A 19,618-nucleotide genomic window follows, 5' to 3' on the forward strand; every position below is an offset into this window, starting at 1 on the left:
CACCAATTTTTGTGTTTTTCTTGGGGAATCCCTTGTTTCTTAGAAGAGCAAGAAACAGAGTATTGTTTCCCGATCTTCATCTGAATCAGAATATCGTGCCATGGCCTCTATCACTTGTGAAATTCAGTGGCTGAAATACCTTCTTAATGATCTTATTGTTCCTCATCCACAACCAGCCCTTCTGTTTTGTGACAACCTTTCAGCTATTCACATAGCTCAAAACCCATTTTTTCACGAACGGACCAAACATATAGAAATCGATTGCCACATTGTACGAGAAAAATTATTGGCGGTCCTAATTCACTCTCTTCCTGTTACATCTGTAGATCAATTAGCTGGTATTCTCACTAAACCATTACCTTCAACTCGTTTTTCTATTTTACTGTGCAAGCTTGGTGTTTTGAATATTCACACTTCAGCTTGAAGGAGGCTATTACGATATATTACACCTGACCCCACTCTATTTTTCTTCTCTCTTTTTATTATCCACCTGTCCCTTTTTCTCCTTATTTCACGGATGTAATGTTCCCTGCTTCTTTTTCTATATATACTGATGTACTGCTACGTATTTTCTTTAAGCAAAGAATTATAATAAAAGCTGTTCTTTTTTTCTTCATCTTTTTCATATTCTATTTTTCCAATACGTAGAAAAACCAAATTGATAATTCTAAAATAATATCTATTTTAGAGACGGAATGAATTACTTGTTATATTCTTTTTTGTAACTTTACAATTCACACCATCAACTTTTTTAAAGAAAAAACGTCACAGGCCATTAGTCTTTTCAAATTTTAAATATTTGCTTTTATTTTTCTTCATATATTTGAGGTAATCTTTAATTTGTTGCATTGAGTTTTGGATAGCCTCTAGCTTTGTTATTATATATAGGGTGCGTTTGGTATGTCGTAATGCAATATAATGTAATCAATGTCGTAATGTAATCAAAGTTGTAATGTAATGGAATGAAATAGTGATTCTATTACCATGTTTGGTTGACAATTATGATGTAATGTAATAACCATTACAATACTTGTATTTTCTTAATTAAATGCAATCATAAAATTTTATTTACATAATTAAAATCAACGAAAAATGTGAAAAATTGAAATCAAATAACCGAAATCAATAAATTAGTATATAGTTTTTCATTTTTTCATATTTTTTTACATTTTTCTCATTTCTTTTAATTTCCATTTTCAACATTTTTCACCGTTTTTCTATTTTCTCATTTCTCCGGTTTTTCATTTTTTTTTTTCATTTTTCGTATTTTTTCGGTTTTTCGTATTTTTTTCATTTTCTCGTTTTCAATTCTCATGTTTTTCTACTTTTTGCGTTTTTGACAAGAATGAGAGGTGAGATTTGAGAAATGAGAGGTTAGATGACAATGTAATGAGAATTCAAGTCATTTTTCTATGTAATGGGGATTACAAGGTTTCTTCAACAAAATTTAACTCAATGTTTTCTCATTCCATTACAATGAAATTGTAACATGAAACCAAACATGGTAATGAGCCTTCAATGTAATGACCATTCCATTACGAAGATCATTACATCTTACCAAATGACACCATAGAGTCTTTAGCTAATGGGACAAGTAGTTATAAACATGAAATGATTAAAATGAATAATATAACCATTTATATATTTTACAATTTATATTAAATATATGAATTCACACATTCTTTACTAAGATTGTGTTTAAACATGAGGTCAATTAATATATACAATTATAATTGATAGAGAATTCAATGTGATCTGTTAAAAAAATCAAAAGGTCAATGCATATTATGATGTTTTTTTCAATTGAAATAGATGAATAACATAAAAATAAGAAGATAAATTGAATAAAGAATTGAACAATTAAGGTAAAGTTAGGAGTGAAAATGAAAGAGGCAGAAAAATGTAATTAAGTATATTATAAGAATAAAGACAAGTTTGAGAATGTTTTATACAAAAACAATAAAGAGATTAAGAGTGGAATCTTCACCTTATTGCAACTTTCTTCTTTCACTTGTTTCAAGGTCTCACATTTCTTTCTTTCCATCTCCTTTTCTAATTTAATTTTTCAAGATATATGAAAGAAAGAAAGAAAGGAAAGGAGATAAAAATTGAGACCACATAAGAAAAAGTGGTAGCTAGGATAGGACCACCCATATTTGCAGTAGACAGATCAACAATTCTTTCCGCTTCCATTATTTACCTCCTGCATTTTCAAACAAACAACCATATTACTTCATCTTTATATTTCTTTTTCTTAACCTCCTTTCAATTTATAGAGACATTCCGTTTGACCCGATTATCATTTTGGTAGAGCAAAAGTAGAGGCTAAGGTGCCGTTTAGTTCGCGGAATAGAATGGTTATTCCAAAGGAATAGAATAGCAAAGAATGGAATAGAAATTCTTAGGAATTACTATTCCTATGTTTGGTTGGTGGAATAAGGTAGAATGGAATAGATAATTTTTTTATTAAAAAGACAATATTATCCTCAAATGTAATTTCTTATTTCTTTTAAAATTTTAATTTTTTACTATAAATTGTTCAAATATTTAATATATATTATTTTAAAAAATATATAAAAAATAGAAAAATGGGAAACACGAAAGACGAAAAAAACATGAAAAATACATTAAAAACGAAAAAACAATAAGAACATGAAAACGGAAAAATTGTAAAAACACGAAAAAAGAGAGGTAAAAAAACAAAATGTAAAAGCGCAAAAAAAACATTAAAAACACAAAAACAAAAGAAAAAAATGAGATAAAAGTGGAAAAGGGTGAAAACGCGAAAACATATAAACGTGTTAACACAAAAAAAAAAAACACACACGCAAAATATGAAAAAACACAAAAAATGTGCAAACGGTAAAAAACACAAAAACATGAAAAAAGTGGAAAACACGAAAATGTGAAAAAAAAATGAAAAACATGAAAAAATCGAAAAACACGAAAACATGAAAAAGTGTTAAAAACACGAAAAATGCGTTTATAACGTTTTTTTTTATGTTTTTTCGTGTTTCCCAAGTTTTCTTGTTTTTTCCGTTTGTTCATGTTTTCGTATTTTTCACGTTTTGTCATGTTATTGTGTTTTATTTTGCATTTTTTCGATTTTTCATGTTTTAGTTTTTCGGTTTTTCCCCTTTTTGTTTTTTTCGCGTTTTTGTATTTTTCGTATTTTATTACTTTTTCGTGTTATTCACGTTTTTCCATGTTTTTCCGTATTTTTTCATATTTTTGTGTTTTTAACGTTTTCGTGTTTTGTTTGCGTTTTTCGCATTTTCATGTTTTTCACATATTGTCACGTTTTTGTGTTTTAGCATTTTTCGTATTTTTTCGCATTTTCGTGTTTTTATTTTTCACGTTTTTTAATATTTCGTGTTTTGTCACTTTTTCGCGCTATTCCTATTTTGTGTTTTCGTGTGTTTGCTTTTTTTTGCGTCTTCGTGTTTTTCGCATTTGTTCACGTTTTCATGTTTTTCGCGTTTTTTATTTTTTGCATATTCTCGTGTTTGTAACATTTTCACATTTTTCGTGTTTCATATTTTTCGTATTTTTACATTTTTTAACATTTTCGTCATTTTTCCATTTTTCACGTTTTATATGATATAAATTATGGATTGACCAAAATTTATAAGATTTGGGAAAGTGATTAGAGAGAAGATTGAGGATTTAATGGAGGATAATTTTGTAAATTATAAAAATATAATATTAGGAATAGGCTATTCCTAACCTAAATTGAAGAATAGCTATTCCATGAAATCGAGGAATAGGGATTCCATGGAATAGCTATTCCATAAAAAAAAATCAACCAAAGGTAGGAATAGCTATTCTTTAGGAATAGACTATTCTATTCCCCTCTATTACGCGAACCAAACGAGCCCTAAATGTTATAACATGTAAAGTCTTGTAATACCAACATTATATGTGTTTTATGCATTGACTAAAAAGAAAGAGAGAAAAGAGTGTTAAAAGAAGAGAAGGTACCTTTTCCTTTTTCGCACACTTTTCTGAGGAAAGAGAGGAACACAATGAGCAAAGCAACCCCGGCAATTAATCCAATTAATATTGCTAATGTCTTCTCGATCTCATCATCGTTATTGTTATCTAACAAAATCAAATTACATAATTCCATCAAATTATGCACAAACAATCAATCATATGTACCAAAAAGAATGCATGTTTTATGGTCTTTTTCATCTAATTGGGCAAAGATTAGCACTTGTTCTTTTTCAACTTTATAGAGTTTCAAAAACTTGGAATTGGAACATCATTTGCTTTGGATTCTTGCATCTTTTTTATTTGTAGGGTCCTCTCTTCTCTTCTATTATCATTAAGTGCTTTCCAGTTAGCATTCAATCAACTCCTTATCATTTTCTAATTAAACAATAAATTAAAAACATCAGCTTTCACAATTACTACATGGAAACAGAATCACTTTCATTAAGACTTAATTTACATACCTTCATACAAACACCCACTTTGCACTTCCCACACCAAAAAGGGAAATTAAACAAATAACCAAATTTTGAATTTCACCCAATTTACCATGCAAAATTACCACACTATTTACATAAGAGCATGGTGTGAAAGGTTAAATTCAACTCAATTAGATGTCATTCTTTTTGGGGAAAATTACCCTCATACCCCTTCAACTCTGTTATTACTTTCATTATATCTCTTCAATTGCAAAGCTTAATGTTATGATTCATGAACTTTGCATTTTAATAATGTAATAATTGTTTTTACTATTGAACGTACTTTACCAGTCTAATAAAAGACAATTATTATCACAGAGTGGATGGAAATGATGTTCTAAATAACATTGTTTTTTAAACTTTTGATTTTTTAAGTCGTTTATATTTTTTTTGGTTAAAAAAAGAGAATAGATTGTTGAGAGAGATAAAATTAGAAAAATAATGATTTGAAAAATAAAATATAATGGTTTCATTTGAGACATGATGGTTATAAATAATTTTAATTTCTAAAAATATGTTCGGAGTCATGATTTTGACTTAGTCATCTCTAAATGGGCTATTACCAATGGTAAAATTCATGGAATAATTTCTGATTTTGAAGTTTAGTATAGTGAAAGTAAAGATAAAGTTGAGGGATTTAGGGTAATTTATCCAAAAAAAAAAATTACTGAATTCCCACCAATTTAAATTTATACCAACATATGGTTAACCAAAAACCAGGAAGCTGAAACCGCCAAAAGGGGTGGCGAAACCGCTTACCATGTCCACCACTCGAGTGAGCACCACGCTCCGAGAGTCGCACGTAGCACTTAGCCAAGTACATATCGGCAGAAGCAGCAGGGCCGCAGTCGGTTTTAAGGCGTCCAACGGCGTCCGATAAGCAATCCTGGCACTCGGTGGCACTCAAATCCTGTACACACTGCGCCACACCATAAACATCACCGGAGCCAGCCACTCTATACGGTTTGAAGGACCCATCGGTGGCACCTAAATAGGTCAAAACGGCATCACTCCGGGTCAACGTATCCGAAGCATAGCCGATCGACGCCCCGCATTTCTTCAACACAAGCGTCTTGTCCTGGACGCCTAAAAAGGTAGTATTGTCGTACTTAACAAAACATCCGTCGAGCTGCAACGCGCCGCCGCAGGAATCGAGGCAGAGAGAGCCGAGTTGAGTGACGGCGGAAGCGACGCAGCGAGCGCAGTCGGGAGTGGAGAGATCGCCTCGGCATTGGTAGAGGCCGTAGAGAGTGTCGTGGGAGGAGGAGGGGCTTTGGACGGTGAAATTGTTGTAATTGGTGAAAGTGGCTGAGTTGACTAGGGAAGTGAGTAGGGAATTGACGTTTGACTCGTAGGGAGAGGCGGAGGTGTATTTCTGCTGGGAACATCCGCCGAAGATGAATGATTGAAGAGATGAAGAAGATGGAATTGTAAGTAGGGAGAGAGTGAGAAATGAAATAAAAGCTGTTGCAGACATAGCTAGCTGAATGTTGAAACTGAAAGTTAAAGAGAAGAGAAGAGAAGAGAGGAAGGAGGTTTGGTTGTTGCTTTGACAAGAATTTACGTAAGGAAAAGGGACGACTTGCTTGCTTCACCTCTCTGCATATATCATTGTTTTCTTTCTACTTTTGATTTTTTCTTTTTTCACCTCAATCTATATATCATATATATTTTTAATTCTTTTCACCATTATAATATACTACCTTGCAATTGGATCTTCACATGTGTCTACAACACAAAATTTGGAAAATAAGCCACAATTGAGAAAAAAAAAAAAAAATCAAATTTCATCAAGGAGTAATATAAAATTTCTACTATGATAATCCCAGAATACTGTAAAATTTCTTTTGTGATAATGTCGTATTAGCAAAGGTAGTCTATGATATGATTTTAACGGTTCTGACCCAGTTTAGTTTGATCTGAAACTATGTAAAAAGTTTTATTTATATGATCCTTAATGTTACGTCAGTCAAATTCGAATCATATTTTCTTGAAAAATTCTATTATTCTAACATTTTATGATCCTTGATAAAATAAGAGATGGGTTTCGTCTTTGATGTGATATAAAATTATACCTTAACAAATAAGAATCACCATGTTTACACTCATTTTAAATTATTTGTATTATTCAATTTAATGTATAGTTTAATTAAATTTTTATTATATGAATAGACTAATTAAATAATACTAACTTATTAATAATTATTTAATTAAAATAATTTGTGTATTGTTAATTGGGTGGTTTTCAAATTAGTGACATTTTAATCTTTAAGAAGGCTGAAATCAAATAAAAGGCCTTTTGGAAGTTGGACAAAGAAGTTAGTGGTAGACAATTAAAGATCATGGGCAAGAAGGTTGCCAAAGGAAGCCTATCAAAGCTAATCTCCTCATGATTTAAGCTCTGCACAATTCTACTTTTAATTCCAAATTTCTGCACTTTTCTTTTTTTCAATACATTTCCTTGTAATTTCTAATTCATTCAAGCTATCAAATTTCAATTCTTGCGCTTTATATTTCCAGCTTTCTTGCAATATATTCATTTTTCTTTGGTTTAGCTTTTGATAATTCGAATTTTAAGAAATTATGCAGTCTCTTTTATTCCTAACAATCGTTTGACAGTTAGATTCAATGCATTCCGAAATTCGCGAGTACTATAAACTGTTGGTATGGTCGTAATTCCATTTTTACTACAAAAGGGCCACAAGAAAAATTGGCACGCTTGGTGGGATCTTCAATCACCATGTCGCCAAAGAAGAATGATTTGAAGTCAAAAGACCCAATTATCGGTAATTCTTAAGAGCAAAAAAGCTTGCCGACAGAAAAAGTTTCTCAAATGGAGGAACTTATAGAGATGATGAAGAATATAAATCTAGAAGGAGAGTTTTGGATTTCTATGGAGATTGAGAATTCACCTTGCCTTTAGAAGCACTTCAGTAGCATTGAGAGAAGCGTTAATGAGTTGAAGGACAATGTCGACTCAATTAAACATGATATGAAGAAGATCCTACAAAAAAAAATTTGTGAGCTTTCTTCTAACAAGATCAGTCATGTTGTAGAAGAGCCTATACTTGCTGCTAAGAGCTCTTCTCAAAAGATGCATGAGCCTACAACAAAGAAGGTCAACACTGTTGTTGAATAGCCATTGTTTGTGCCTATTGCAAAGGTTTTACTGAAAAATCCTCAGGGGTGCCAAAAGGTCGTCGATCTCTTCAAATTGAGCATTCTCCGACCCCCACCTCTAAGAGAAGACTCAACACCCCATAAGGTTGTTAGCATTATCAGACCTGAGGCAAGTAAGTTAACTAGACCTCAAATATTTGGGAGTACTAACCCTATCTCCAATCATGCAATAGGGCCCAAAAATGACATACCTTCTTATCTACCTCCATACGACCTTCAGTCATTAATGTCAGGAGGCTTGTACCCTCAACCTTAGTAGGCGCTTCAATTAACTATGGAGGTAGTTAGAGAAGTTATTAATGAGCTTTATGGCATGGCCTTCGTCAAATAGGCCGTCCTGAATTTCATAAACCTTATCTGGCTACGACATATTTGGAGAACCCTCACGCAAGGGGGTACAGAATTCTGGATTTCTTATTATTTTCTGGAGAAGATGACCTTTCCACTTTGGAACATATTGCTCGTTTCACCATTTAATGTGGAGAGTTGGCCAACTATCAAAACTTTGACCTCTACAAGTTTTCACTCATAGTTTTGGCCTTCACATGGTATGCAACTTTGTCAAGAAATTATGTGCAAACTTGGCAAGAAATGGAAAGACAATTTCACACGCAATTCTAGAAAGCCAAACAAGAGGTCTGCGTGGCATAATTATTAAGGATCACACAAAAGGACGGTGAGACGGCCAATATGTTCATTGTTTGGTTTAAGGGGATGAAGAATAGGTGCAAGGTGTTCCTTCCTCAGACAAAGTGTAAATTTTCTCTTTTAACCTCTCCAATTTTTTTTTTGAAAACCGGAGTAACTTCGATTCACAACCAACGTATGGCATGGTACTTGCAGCTTTTTTTCATTGGCTACTCCACGAGATCAAACAAATAACAATCTTTGTGAACATACTTCTACATAAATGAGCAAAATTCATTGTCAAATTGCTATAAAAATCACATCATAAACACAGACATAGAAAAAGATAGTTCTAAATTGAGCGAAAATCCAGTAACGCATTTGGTATGTTAGTTTGCATTGGAGGAGATGCGAATCACATTTTACGTTTTGTATCGTATTTTTTTTAACAATGCATACAAAATAAGCTTCGCATTTTATAAAACATGGTTCACATTTTATAATTTGTGAATCAATATACAAATAGTAAAAGAGTGTTCACAAAGATAAATGCAAATGATAAAAGAGTGTTCGCAATTTAGCAATTTGATCTACATTTGGCGATTTGCGAACACTCGAATCCTATGTGAAGTATATCTAATTGCGTATAACTAATTTAACATTACAATTGATTATTATGTATTTAAAATAAACAATAACTTACATGATGTTGGAAATCAACAAAAGTTTAGATTGGTTCTTAAAAATGATCGGAAAATTAAACTTGAAAGTGACTTGAAGATGAAAATTGTATGTTGTATTACGTTATATTACGTTGTTTGTTATATATACTAAACGTATTTTTAAAATATATATATACAAATGAGTCTCCATGTTGGGCCACAGTGCAATATATCAGTGTTTGAGTTGACCCCATGAGGCCATCAGCGTTTGGCATCAAAGTAGTGACTGGTCCATTTTGTAACATAATATTTTTTTTTTGATAAAATTTTGTAACATAATATGAAGTCTATCTATACGTGCATTAATTAATTTTGTATGCATGTCTCTCAATATAGCTCTACCTTTACCCGATACTTTAAATGCCATGCAATAATTCTTCAATTTTTATTCATTTAAATATTTTTATATATTTTCATAAATATTCATTTAAATATTAATACTAACTAAAAAGTTGTTTTATTAAAAAAAAATAACTAAAAAGTTGTAAAGATTCAAAAATTCTCAATTGCAAATCTCAAAAAATCTAGATATCGAAAGTTCATTTATCATTTAAAGAATTTATGAATTATTATATATATAGAATATTAGATAGTAAAAGGAGGAGATATTGACAAAGAAATGCCGAATAACATTTAAAAAATAAAAATTGTAAATATAAAAGTGAATTTTAATATTTAAAGTAATAGTTTTTAAGTGTAAAAGTAAATTTCAGATATCAAATATAAACATGATAAAGTCTAGGTATCAAAAATAAATTCGGTTTTTATAACTCGTTTGATTTTGGGTTCCTTTGTAAAAAATACCAAATAATTTATATTAAGTTGATACCAAAGAAAAAAAACGTAGAAGGATAACATAATTAAGGGAATTATTCGGAGCATCCGGTTTTTTTTATGTCAAATGGAGGATGTCCTATACATATTTTGACATTTGTAATATGGATCCATATATATTATAAGAAGTTCCACTATTTTAAATATTAGGTGAAACCATAATTCATGTGTCCACATTTGAATTGGAGGTTTTCCAAATAACGTGGAAGATCCAATATTTAATATGAAAATCCCATATTTGAGAGATTAAAAATGATGGTGAAAGTAAGGAGGTAGGTATGGTGGTCTAATTAGACAAATTGGCCGTCCTGAAATTAGATAGCCATTGTCATCTATCTATACATAGCAATTCGCAAAGGCCGGTGCCCTTTTTGTTTTTGTTGGTTACAACTGTATAATCAAAATACCTTTTTTTTTACAAGTTTTTATTTTCTACTTTAAATTTAGCAGGCATGAATCAAATATTTGGGGGCTCTTTTCTTCTGTTGGTTTATTATTTTTATAAAAATATGAAAAAGCATGATATATATCCAACACGATCTTACCCATATCTAAGCTTTTTAAAATTATTTTAACGTGTTTAGTCACCCAATTTGGTTGACATCAAATCTGATAAACAGATCATTTGTAAAATGGTACAAGGTCACTCTTTAGTTGGTGTTTTGTTAGGCTTAACAAATGTAATTACTAATTAGTGGCATCATATCATATCATATTGCTTATTTATTTGTTACTCAATAATGCAGCTTTCAGACCACTCCACGGCAAAAAGCTTTCAAAATAACATCAATTAACTGATGGGATTGATGTCAAGGGCGGAGCAGAGAGTAAGGGTGAGATTGGTTCGGTTCAATCTAAATCTAAATATTTAAAAACTAATTAAGAATTAATAATAGTATTTAACTGAGTTTATTATATATGTGGACTTATAAGCCAGATTTTTGCAGGTGAATTATACATAATAATAATATCGTACAGATAATATTAGGATGCACATATTAGCTCAGGCCAACAAAGACATCCAAAGCAAAGAAGACTGTCAAATGAAACTAAATATGAAGAAATATCCCTCAAGACATGTGGATCAATGGTATACATATCGAATCCTCTTCGGATAAGGACTCATGATTCATGCCTAGGATTAAGCAATCTCATTTCGGATCTATTATCACCTACCTAAAAATAGGATAAATTACACTAATGGTACTTGAACTTTACCCTAGTTCACATTTTGGTATCTAGATTACATTTTGTTCAAAAAAAAATATACATGAAGTAATGATCACCAGACAATTTAGTATATTTTACTGGTCAATGACTGGTCAACGCGAGTTTCACAAGTTAATTATACTAATGTTACCAGAACTTTACCATAATTCGCATTTTGGTACCTGTATTTTATTTTGTCCTAAAAATGTAACTCGAGTAAAAGTGACTGAATAATTAATATATTTGATCAGTTAGTGAACGGTCAACGTGAGTTTGACCATTTTAAACTAAACATTGGGACTCATCATACACTCAATTAACATAAAATTACAATACCACCATAATTTTTTATTAATTGAGTGTATGATAAGTCTCAATTTTTAATTTAAAATGGCAAACTCACGTTGACCGGTCAAATGTATTGAATTGTTGAGTCATGAGGTGTATTTTTTTAACAAAATAAAATTTAGGTATCAAAATGTGAATTAGGATAAAGTTCAGGTATCATTGGTGTAATTTACGCATCAAACTCGCATTGACCGGTAAAATATACTAATTGTTCTGTCATCGCTATTTCATTTATATTTTTGAAACAAAATGTAATTTAGGTATTAAAGTGTGAATTGGACTAAAGTTCAGGTATCATAGTGTAATTTACTCCCTAAAAATACATCCACGAAGCTAATGACCAAAATTTAATAAGGATTGAAAACACACTCATTAAAAGTATATCCTTAATACATTTAATGAGTGCAAATTATATGATCCTATTATTAATGACTATAATAATTATAAATTAGCCTAATACATTACCAGTTCCCTGACCATAATAATAGATTGGCTCCCTAAATTTTGCAAGTGTCTCACCAGCTTCTTCAACTTGATTATTGCGTATCACTAACTCTCTGAACTTGCCCAGAAAAGTACATTAGGCCCTTGAACTTTATAACTGTCTCACCAACTTCCTAAACTTGCTTATTTTGTAACAACTAAATACAAAAACCTATTAAACGTAAATTCTGAAAATACATCTTCATCTCCTCATACCTTTCAAACCCCTTATCTTTTTAAAATAGCCGCAGTTCTGAAACGACGTCGTTTTGGAACAGGACTAATTAAAAAAAAACAACCCAACCCATTTTTGGTTGGGCTGAGCCTTAATTACCATTCTCCTTCTCCAAAGAGAAGGAGATGAGAGGGCCTAATTTCAGAAATTAGCTCGGCGCAGGGGGAGCTCCCAGGCGTCGGTCTGCGTCCTCCTCTATTTATAAGAATAGTTCAAGTTGTGTAGGGATTATATTGGGGATATATGGACATATATGTATTAGGTACAAGTCGGGTTCAAAGAAACCAGTGCTTAAATCTGTTGATATCCTATCTTGGAACTCGAGCAGAACTAGCGAACAATCTGAAGTAGGTTGAAGATGTTTCTTCCGCCATAATGTTTGGAAAAGAGCTTGTGAACTAACATGCTAATGTACTCACCCATAGTTTGTAGTAGTTTAATAACCAATCTGTTATGGAAAAACCTTGGAACGGAACAAAATATTTAATAATGGACATGTCTAACCAAGCCTATCATTTTAGCACGTAACGTTCATAAATTACAAATTAACCAATCAACAATATTTTAAAATAATGAACCTCAATATATTCATAATTAAATATCAAAATATCATAATATATATCAACTCGGTTATAAGCATCTCGTACATATGAGAAGATGAATTTATCTTAGTATGATATGTATACGCTTTTCTAATTTTACTACTTTGATGACTCACAAATTATAAATAATACAGATATCACTATACATTTAATTTTTTTTTTTTTTTTTAAGTTTAGTCACTTTGTTCACTAATACCATAACTGAATATCAAACTGTTATAAATAAATTGAATATGGCCACTGTACATCTATTTGCAACACGACTCCAGTACCATAGGTTTGAAATTTTTAGATTTCATCGTTTTTAATTAGACAAATAAAAAATCGTAATATTGCATAAACATAATTGTCAAATGTTCGAATATGATGATTTTCATAAAGGCAAAAAGTATTATTAGGTTTCTGATCTTTTATTTTTTGTTTCAAACCCTTGATCTTTTTAGATACATTAAGCCCTTGATCTTTTATTTTTGGTCTCATTAAACCCTTGATGATCAAATTAGTAAGTTGTGAATATGTAATTCTGTTAAAAAGACGTTATTAACTTCATATGTATATGAAATTATTAAAATTTTTATTTTTTACAGTTTGAATTAAGGTTTTTACAGCTTTCTTATAGTCATATTACACATCCAAAACTGTTTTCAAATAGTGAAAAAATACAAATTTTGAATGAGGGTGCAATAGATAACAGTATGTTAACCAAATTTTATATTAAAATTTACATTTTTTAGCCATCAAGAGCTTAATGAGATAAAAAAAATAAATGGTCAAAGACTTAATGTATTTAAATAAAAGATCAATGGCTTAATGAACCAAAAAATGAAAGATCATGGGCCTAATAATACTTTTTGAAGAGGCGTTATGTGAAGGAAAACCTTACCTAGTTGACTAGAGATTCCAAGATCTAGGTTCAAAGGGACAACCTAATTGCATAAACCTTATGCGTTCACTGTGGGGGTTAAACCCTAGTCCATTCCTGGATGTAAACAGTGACACCAACGGGAAAAGGTTAAGCTATATGCTTTTAATGATACATTGTGCGTCAGTAATGATATATTGTGTGTCAGTATTCTGAGCAAATAAATCACCTATGTTAGAGTGAAGTGGGACCGCTTCGATAGAGACTAGTGGTGCCTAGTTATCTTGAACTCTCACAGAACCAGGCAATGTTCATGACCATAACGAACATAACCATGAGAACCATACCGTGTTATGTTGGTATCTCTGTGGGGTATATCATCGTTTACACAAACGGCAGAATAGTTCAAAGACACCGCGTCTACTAGTCAGCCAATAAAGTAAATATACTTTCACAATGGAAAGTTCAAAAGGCACATTAGCTACCTATCCTATGCAGATATCTTCTGTAGAAAGTTATCACCACATCGTAATCGTCTCGTTTCTAATTTTATTCATGTGGGGATTGTTGGAAAAAAATTGAATAAAATTATATATTAATTTAATAACCAACAAAAGCCTCCTTTCGTGAACAGTCGTGTCCATCGTGAATAGTCATGTTCGTTCGTGAAAAGACATATCTTTTCGAGGTCTATTTATATAGAATGGATGTCAAATTCATTAGTTGTTGAAAAAGCTATTGAAATTGTGGTTGAAAAAACTCTTTGTCTGTTCATAATGTTCTTGTTTTCCTACTCCGATGATAACGAGCCTACACACGGTTTGAGTTCGCTTGCGTAATCTGTTGTATCTTGGAAGACGATCGTCAATAGCGACGACATATGTCTTAAGGAAACTGCTAATACAGACCTTAGATTTGTCTCTCTTTCCTTTTAATTTCCACTTTTACTGTTTATATATTTTTCTGTGTTCGTTTTGTTTTTTGGTTAATCACATCTAACATTTTTAAGATAGATGTAATGTTTGTCCAACATTCTTAAGACAGACGTAATCGTTTTTCCAACAGTGTTTTTATAAGATATAAATCTGTATTAATGAACCAATAAAACTCATCGCACATTTTATTCTTTTTATTTTATTAAATCACATAAATATATAATACACCTGAATCATATATTAATAAAATATGGAAAATTTAATATAAGAAACATTTGTAATTTTATTTGATTTTTATAATTTCAGATTAATGGAACTTTTTTTAGCGCAAAGTATAAAAATAATGCACGTGGTTTGTCCAATTTGCAAACATGGACATATGATTAAAAGTTTATAGATAGAGATCTATGATATGGTTTAATTTACAAGATACGGTATTTCAAATTACGTTGTTAAGTTCTTATTACAACCAATGACATTTTTATTTTATTTTTTAAGTTATATTTACATATTGACAAACATATACCAAAAAATTAAATTGCAGCCGTGTAAAATGAATTTAAATATAAATTTAGTTCATAACTGTAAAATTAGTAAGAACGTAAACCATATGATTTATGGTTTCGATTTAGGGAGCTTTATTTCGAGGAGGGACTGTATTTTATCAATATGTAAGAATATTTTTTTTTTCAAGATAAACATGTCATCGGGTTGTAATCAGAACTTAATAGTGAAATTTGAAATATATTAAACAACAAGAGGCCAAAAACACCAACAACAAAAATTTGAAATATATTATTTTGTAAATTAAATCATGTCATGTATCTATATTTGCAAATTTTTAAACTACAAACCCCTCTCTACAAATTGAGTAAACAACAAACATTTTTTTTATTAACGTTGGTAGGAGGAATGCATACATATGCTTTGAGGGAGTCAATTAAGTGAAAGGCAAAAAGCATCATTAGACCCTTATCTTTTATTTTTTGGTTCATTAAGCCATTGATCTTTTATTTGGATACATTAAACCCCTAATTATTTATTTTTGGTTTCATTAAGCCCTTCATGACCAAATTAGTAAGTTATGAACATCTAATTCTGTTAAAAATACGTTATTAACTTCATCTGTATTTGAAATTATTAAAAAAAATATTTTTTACAGTTTGAATTAAGGTTTTTACAGTTTTTCTTCAGCCAAATTACACATCCAAAACTAATTTCAAACAGTTAAAAAATACAAATTTTGAATGCCAGTGCAATGAATAACAGTCTATTAACCGAATTTTATATTCAAAATTAATTTTTTTGGTCATCAAAGGCTTAATGAGATAAAAAATAAATGATCATGGCTTAATGTATCCAAATAAAAGATTAAAGGCTTAATGAACTAAAAAATGAAAGATCAGAGACCTAATTATGTTTTTTGCCTAAGTGAAATGACAAAAATCTGTAAAATAGATGGTTTGTTTTTTGTAGGCAAAAAGCATCCTGAAGCCCCTGATCTTTCATTGTTTGGTACATTAAGCCCTCGATCTTTTATTTAGACACATTGAGCCCCTGATCTTTCACCATTTGGTGCATTAAGCCATCGATCTTTCATTTAGACACATTGAGCTCTTGATCTTTCATATATGGGTGTATTAAGTCATTCCATAAATCAATTAATATATAGGTTTATTAAGGGCATGTTTGGTGTGACAACAAATGATGTTCTAAAAATAACAAATTCTAAAATAAAAAATATATTATATAAATTAATAAAAATAATTTAAATAAAAAATAAAAAATTTATTGAACACAATAAAACCTTGTTTTTCGATAATTATGTTCTAAAAATAAAAAAAATGTTAAAATTGAAGCACATTTTGTGGAAATAAGAAGGGTAATTTTATCAATAACAAGTAACTACAAACAACTGTTCATGAAAAGAGTTTTTCGTAAAAAGCTCCAAAATGTTGCAGTGTCCAGAGAAAATGTGAAACGCTGCAGTTATATAAACCTAACTAAACATGCCCTTAATAAACCTATATATTAATTGATTTACGAAATGGCCTAATACACCCATATATGAAAGATCAAGGGCTCAATGTGTCTAAATGAAAGATCGAGGGCTTAATGCACCAAATGATTAAAGATCAGAGGCTTAATGTGTCTAAATAAAAGATCGAAGGCTTAATGCACCAAACAATGAAAGATCAGGGGCCTCAGGATGGTTTTGGTTTTTTTTTTTTTTTTTTTTTTTTGTAATATATATGATGTAAAGGAAATAAAAGTGATGTATACATTCACATCGAACATAACGGCCGGAAAAACAGAGAAATTGATACGCCACCAAACCAATCCATTTTTGCAAAGCAGTACATGAGATGATACATCACTCCCGCTTTTGCCTATCTTCACGTGATGGGTGTAACCATTCCTCGCTTGGCTTGGCTTGGCTTGGCTTCGCTTCCATATTTTAACTCTGGGTAAGCTATTCAAAATTTTAAGGTTTTTTCTTGGAAGAGTATATTTTTTTTTTAAACCCGAAATAGAACTTTCATATAAAAATAGGATTAACATCCTCAACAATAACGTTTGACAGTCATTCCGAAACAACAGTCAATAAAAAATCGCTAGCATTGGAACAGGCCTGCCTAGCTACGAAGTGTGCAGCCCTATTCGCTAAACGAGAAACAAAAGCTAAAGTAAAAGCAGGGTTGGATCTAAGAATAACTCGACAATCATAAAAAATTGATCCAAACTCCGAGATATCTTTCTTGCAGGAGTGGATTGCATCCACTACAAGCTTAGCGTCAGACTCAAACTCAACATGCGTGTATTGCATAGTAGCAAGCCAAATTAAGCTCGTGCGTAAGGCTAGCGCCTCAACTACCCTTGGCTTTCTGATACCCGTAATAAAACTGCTGCTAAAGAATAAAAACGCACCCGAAGCATCTCTAATCATCGCTCCCATACCGCACGACCCTTCCTCCTTGAAAATTGCACCGTCGATATTGCACTTGATCGAACCGGGAGCCGGCGGCTTCCATTTTGGCATTGTCGGATGTCGCGGCTGCTGCTGAAGGCGGGTCAGGGAGCGTGCGGGTTGCTGAACAGCATCGTCAGCCTCACCATGTTGCTGAACGCGGTTACCCGTAGCTGAAGGAGGCGGAACGAACTCAGCGGCTGCCCCTTGCTGCTGGTTGCGTGTCAGACCTGTAGGCGAAGCCAGGACTGGCCTAGACATCGAGCCCTGTCGATAAGCCTTCCAGTCCCGAAGCTCGTCAATCCCATGGCGCCAACTAACGTCCACCGGCCACTAAACCCTATGCCATAGAACTCTATTCCGGTGGTCCCAAATCGTCTTCAACACACAGCAAATCCGGACAATGTTCTCATGATTTGAACCACATAATGTCGGCAATAGCCAATCAGCAAAATTCAGCCAGTTAGTTTGTGGAACTGGGAATCTAGCGATCCGCCAAAGGTCACCTGCAAAGCAACATTCAACAAATAAATGGTTATCTGTTTCATCCTGATCAACAGACACTGGGCATTCAGTTGTGATGGGGACTCGTCGTTGGGCCAGCCTAGTACGAATGGGTATGCATTCCGAGCAAAGTCGCCAGATAAAGAGCTTAAGTTTAGGGAGAACCTCCAATTTCCAAAGCCTCCTCCATCCCCCATTCCCCAAAATCTCCCCCTGCCCCTCCATCCCTGCAGTGTATCCCGATCTCACATTGTAGAAACCATCCTTTGACCAATGCCACACTCTCATATCCTTGTTAGCACTAAATGGTAGAATAATATCACAGATTGCACTCACTTCAGCCTCACTAAAACAACCATTTAATCTATCCATATCCCAGCCCCTGCCATGTTCAAACAATAAGTCTGCTACTCTCAAATCTTGCATTCCAAGGACCACAAAAGAGTTTATACAAAAATCATCAAGCTTTGGTACCCATGCATCCTCCCATACTCTAATCGATCTACCATCCCCCACCCTCCATCTTAAACCTTTCCTGAGTATGCTTAGGCCACCCCAGATACTTCTCCAAACCATACTAGGGTTATTGCCTAATTTAGAGAAAAGTAAGTCATCCCTTGGAAAATATTTTGCTTTGAACATTCTACTTACTAAAGTATTTGGGTGACTAATTAATTGCCATCCCTGCTTGCCTAATAAAGTCAGATTAAACATATGCAGGTCTTTGAACCCCATCCCTTCTAGGTCTTTTGACTGACATAATTTAGACCAGTCAAACCAATGTATACTCCTTTTCCCATCAGGTTTCAAACCCCACCAAAAGGAATTCATCAATTTTTATAATTCATCACAAATAGATAAAGGTAAAAGGAACGTACTCATACAGAAGGTAGGTAATGCCTGGGCCACTGACTTCAACAACACCTCCTTTCCCGCTTGGGAAAGAAATCTGAGTCCCCAGGAACCAAATTTTTTGCGCAACCTATCTATCAAGAAGTTGAAAATCCGGTGTTTAGAACGCCCAATAAGAGAAGGCAAGCCCAGGTTGCGACTAGTGTCCAATGGTACATTAACCCTCAGGATCCCTTTAATCTCGTTTTTCAAATCAGTGGGAACATTCACACTGAAGAAAATGCCAGACTTGTTCAGATTCACAGTCTGTCCCGAAGCTATCTCATATTCAGACAGTATGCTCATCACCTTTCTAGCTTCACTGGTCGTTGCTCCAAAGAACAGAAAGCTATCATCAGAAAAGAATAAATGAGTAACAGACGGTGCCCTGCGACATATCTGACACCCCGAGATTAAATTCTCATTTCCAGCCATGTTGATCAATTTAGACAATACTTCAGCACAAAGGATAAACAAGTAAGGGGATAACTTCAGTGCTTTCTCCATTTACCGCCACTTTGTACCTAACAGTCGTTATACATAGCATTATCCATCTGATCCATGTCTCGTGAAAACCCATGCGAGTCATTACAGCCTTCAAGAAATCCTAGTCCACCTTATCATATGCTTTGCTAATGTCAATTTTTAGGGCAACCTGCCCGGAATTCCACCTGTTCTTCCTTTTCATGAAGTGTATAGTTTCGAAAGCAACCTGCACATTATCCGTTATGAATCTTCTAGGGACA

At 32.6% G+C, this 19,618-nt stretch overlaps 1 protein-coding gene across 1 annotated transcript; it reads right to left on the minus strand.

The window, feature by feature from the left end:
* Positions 1-1,891: 1,891 nt before the first annotated feature.
* On the minus strand, positions 1,892-6,116 carry LOC136209955 (plasmodesmata-located protein 6). Its single transcript, XM_066001594.1, has 3 exons — positions 5,232-6,116; positions 3,982-4,101; positions 1,892-2,203 (listed from the first exon to the last, which is right to left on the minus strand). The coding sequence occupies exons 1-3, from the start codon at positions 5,947-5,949 to the stop codon at positions 2,193-2,195; spliced, it is 849 nt and encodes a 282-aa protein (XP_065857666.1). The 5' UTR covers positions 5,950-6,116; the 3' UTR covers positions 1,892-2,192.
* Between the last annotated feature and the right edge of the window lie 13,502 nt (positions 6,117-19,618).

This window comes from Euphorbia lathyris, chromosome 10, assembly GCF_963576675.1.
Source record: "Euphorbia lathyris chromosome 10, ddEupLath1.1, whole genome shotgun sequence".
In the NCBI taxonomy this organism is placed as follows: Eukaryota; Viridiplantae; Streptophyta; class Magnoliopsida; order Malpighiales; family Euphorbiaceae; genus Euphorbia; species Euphorbia lathyris.

What these genes read in the sequence shown, in the direction of transcription:
- LOC136209955 (XM_066001594.1), bottom strand. Translation starts at nt 5,949, where the DNA reads ATGTCTGCAACAGCTTTTATTTCATTTCTCACTCTCTCCCTACTTACA. An exon ending in TCACTCGAGTGGTGGACATG is followed by an intron (nt 4,102 to 5,231) that starts GTAAGCGGTTTC and finishes TGATTTTGTTAG; the next exon opens with ATAACAATAACGATGATGAG.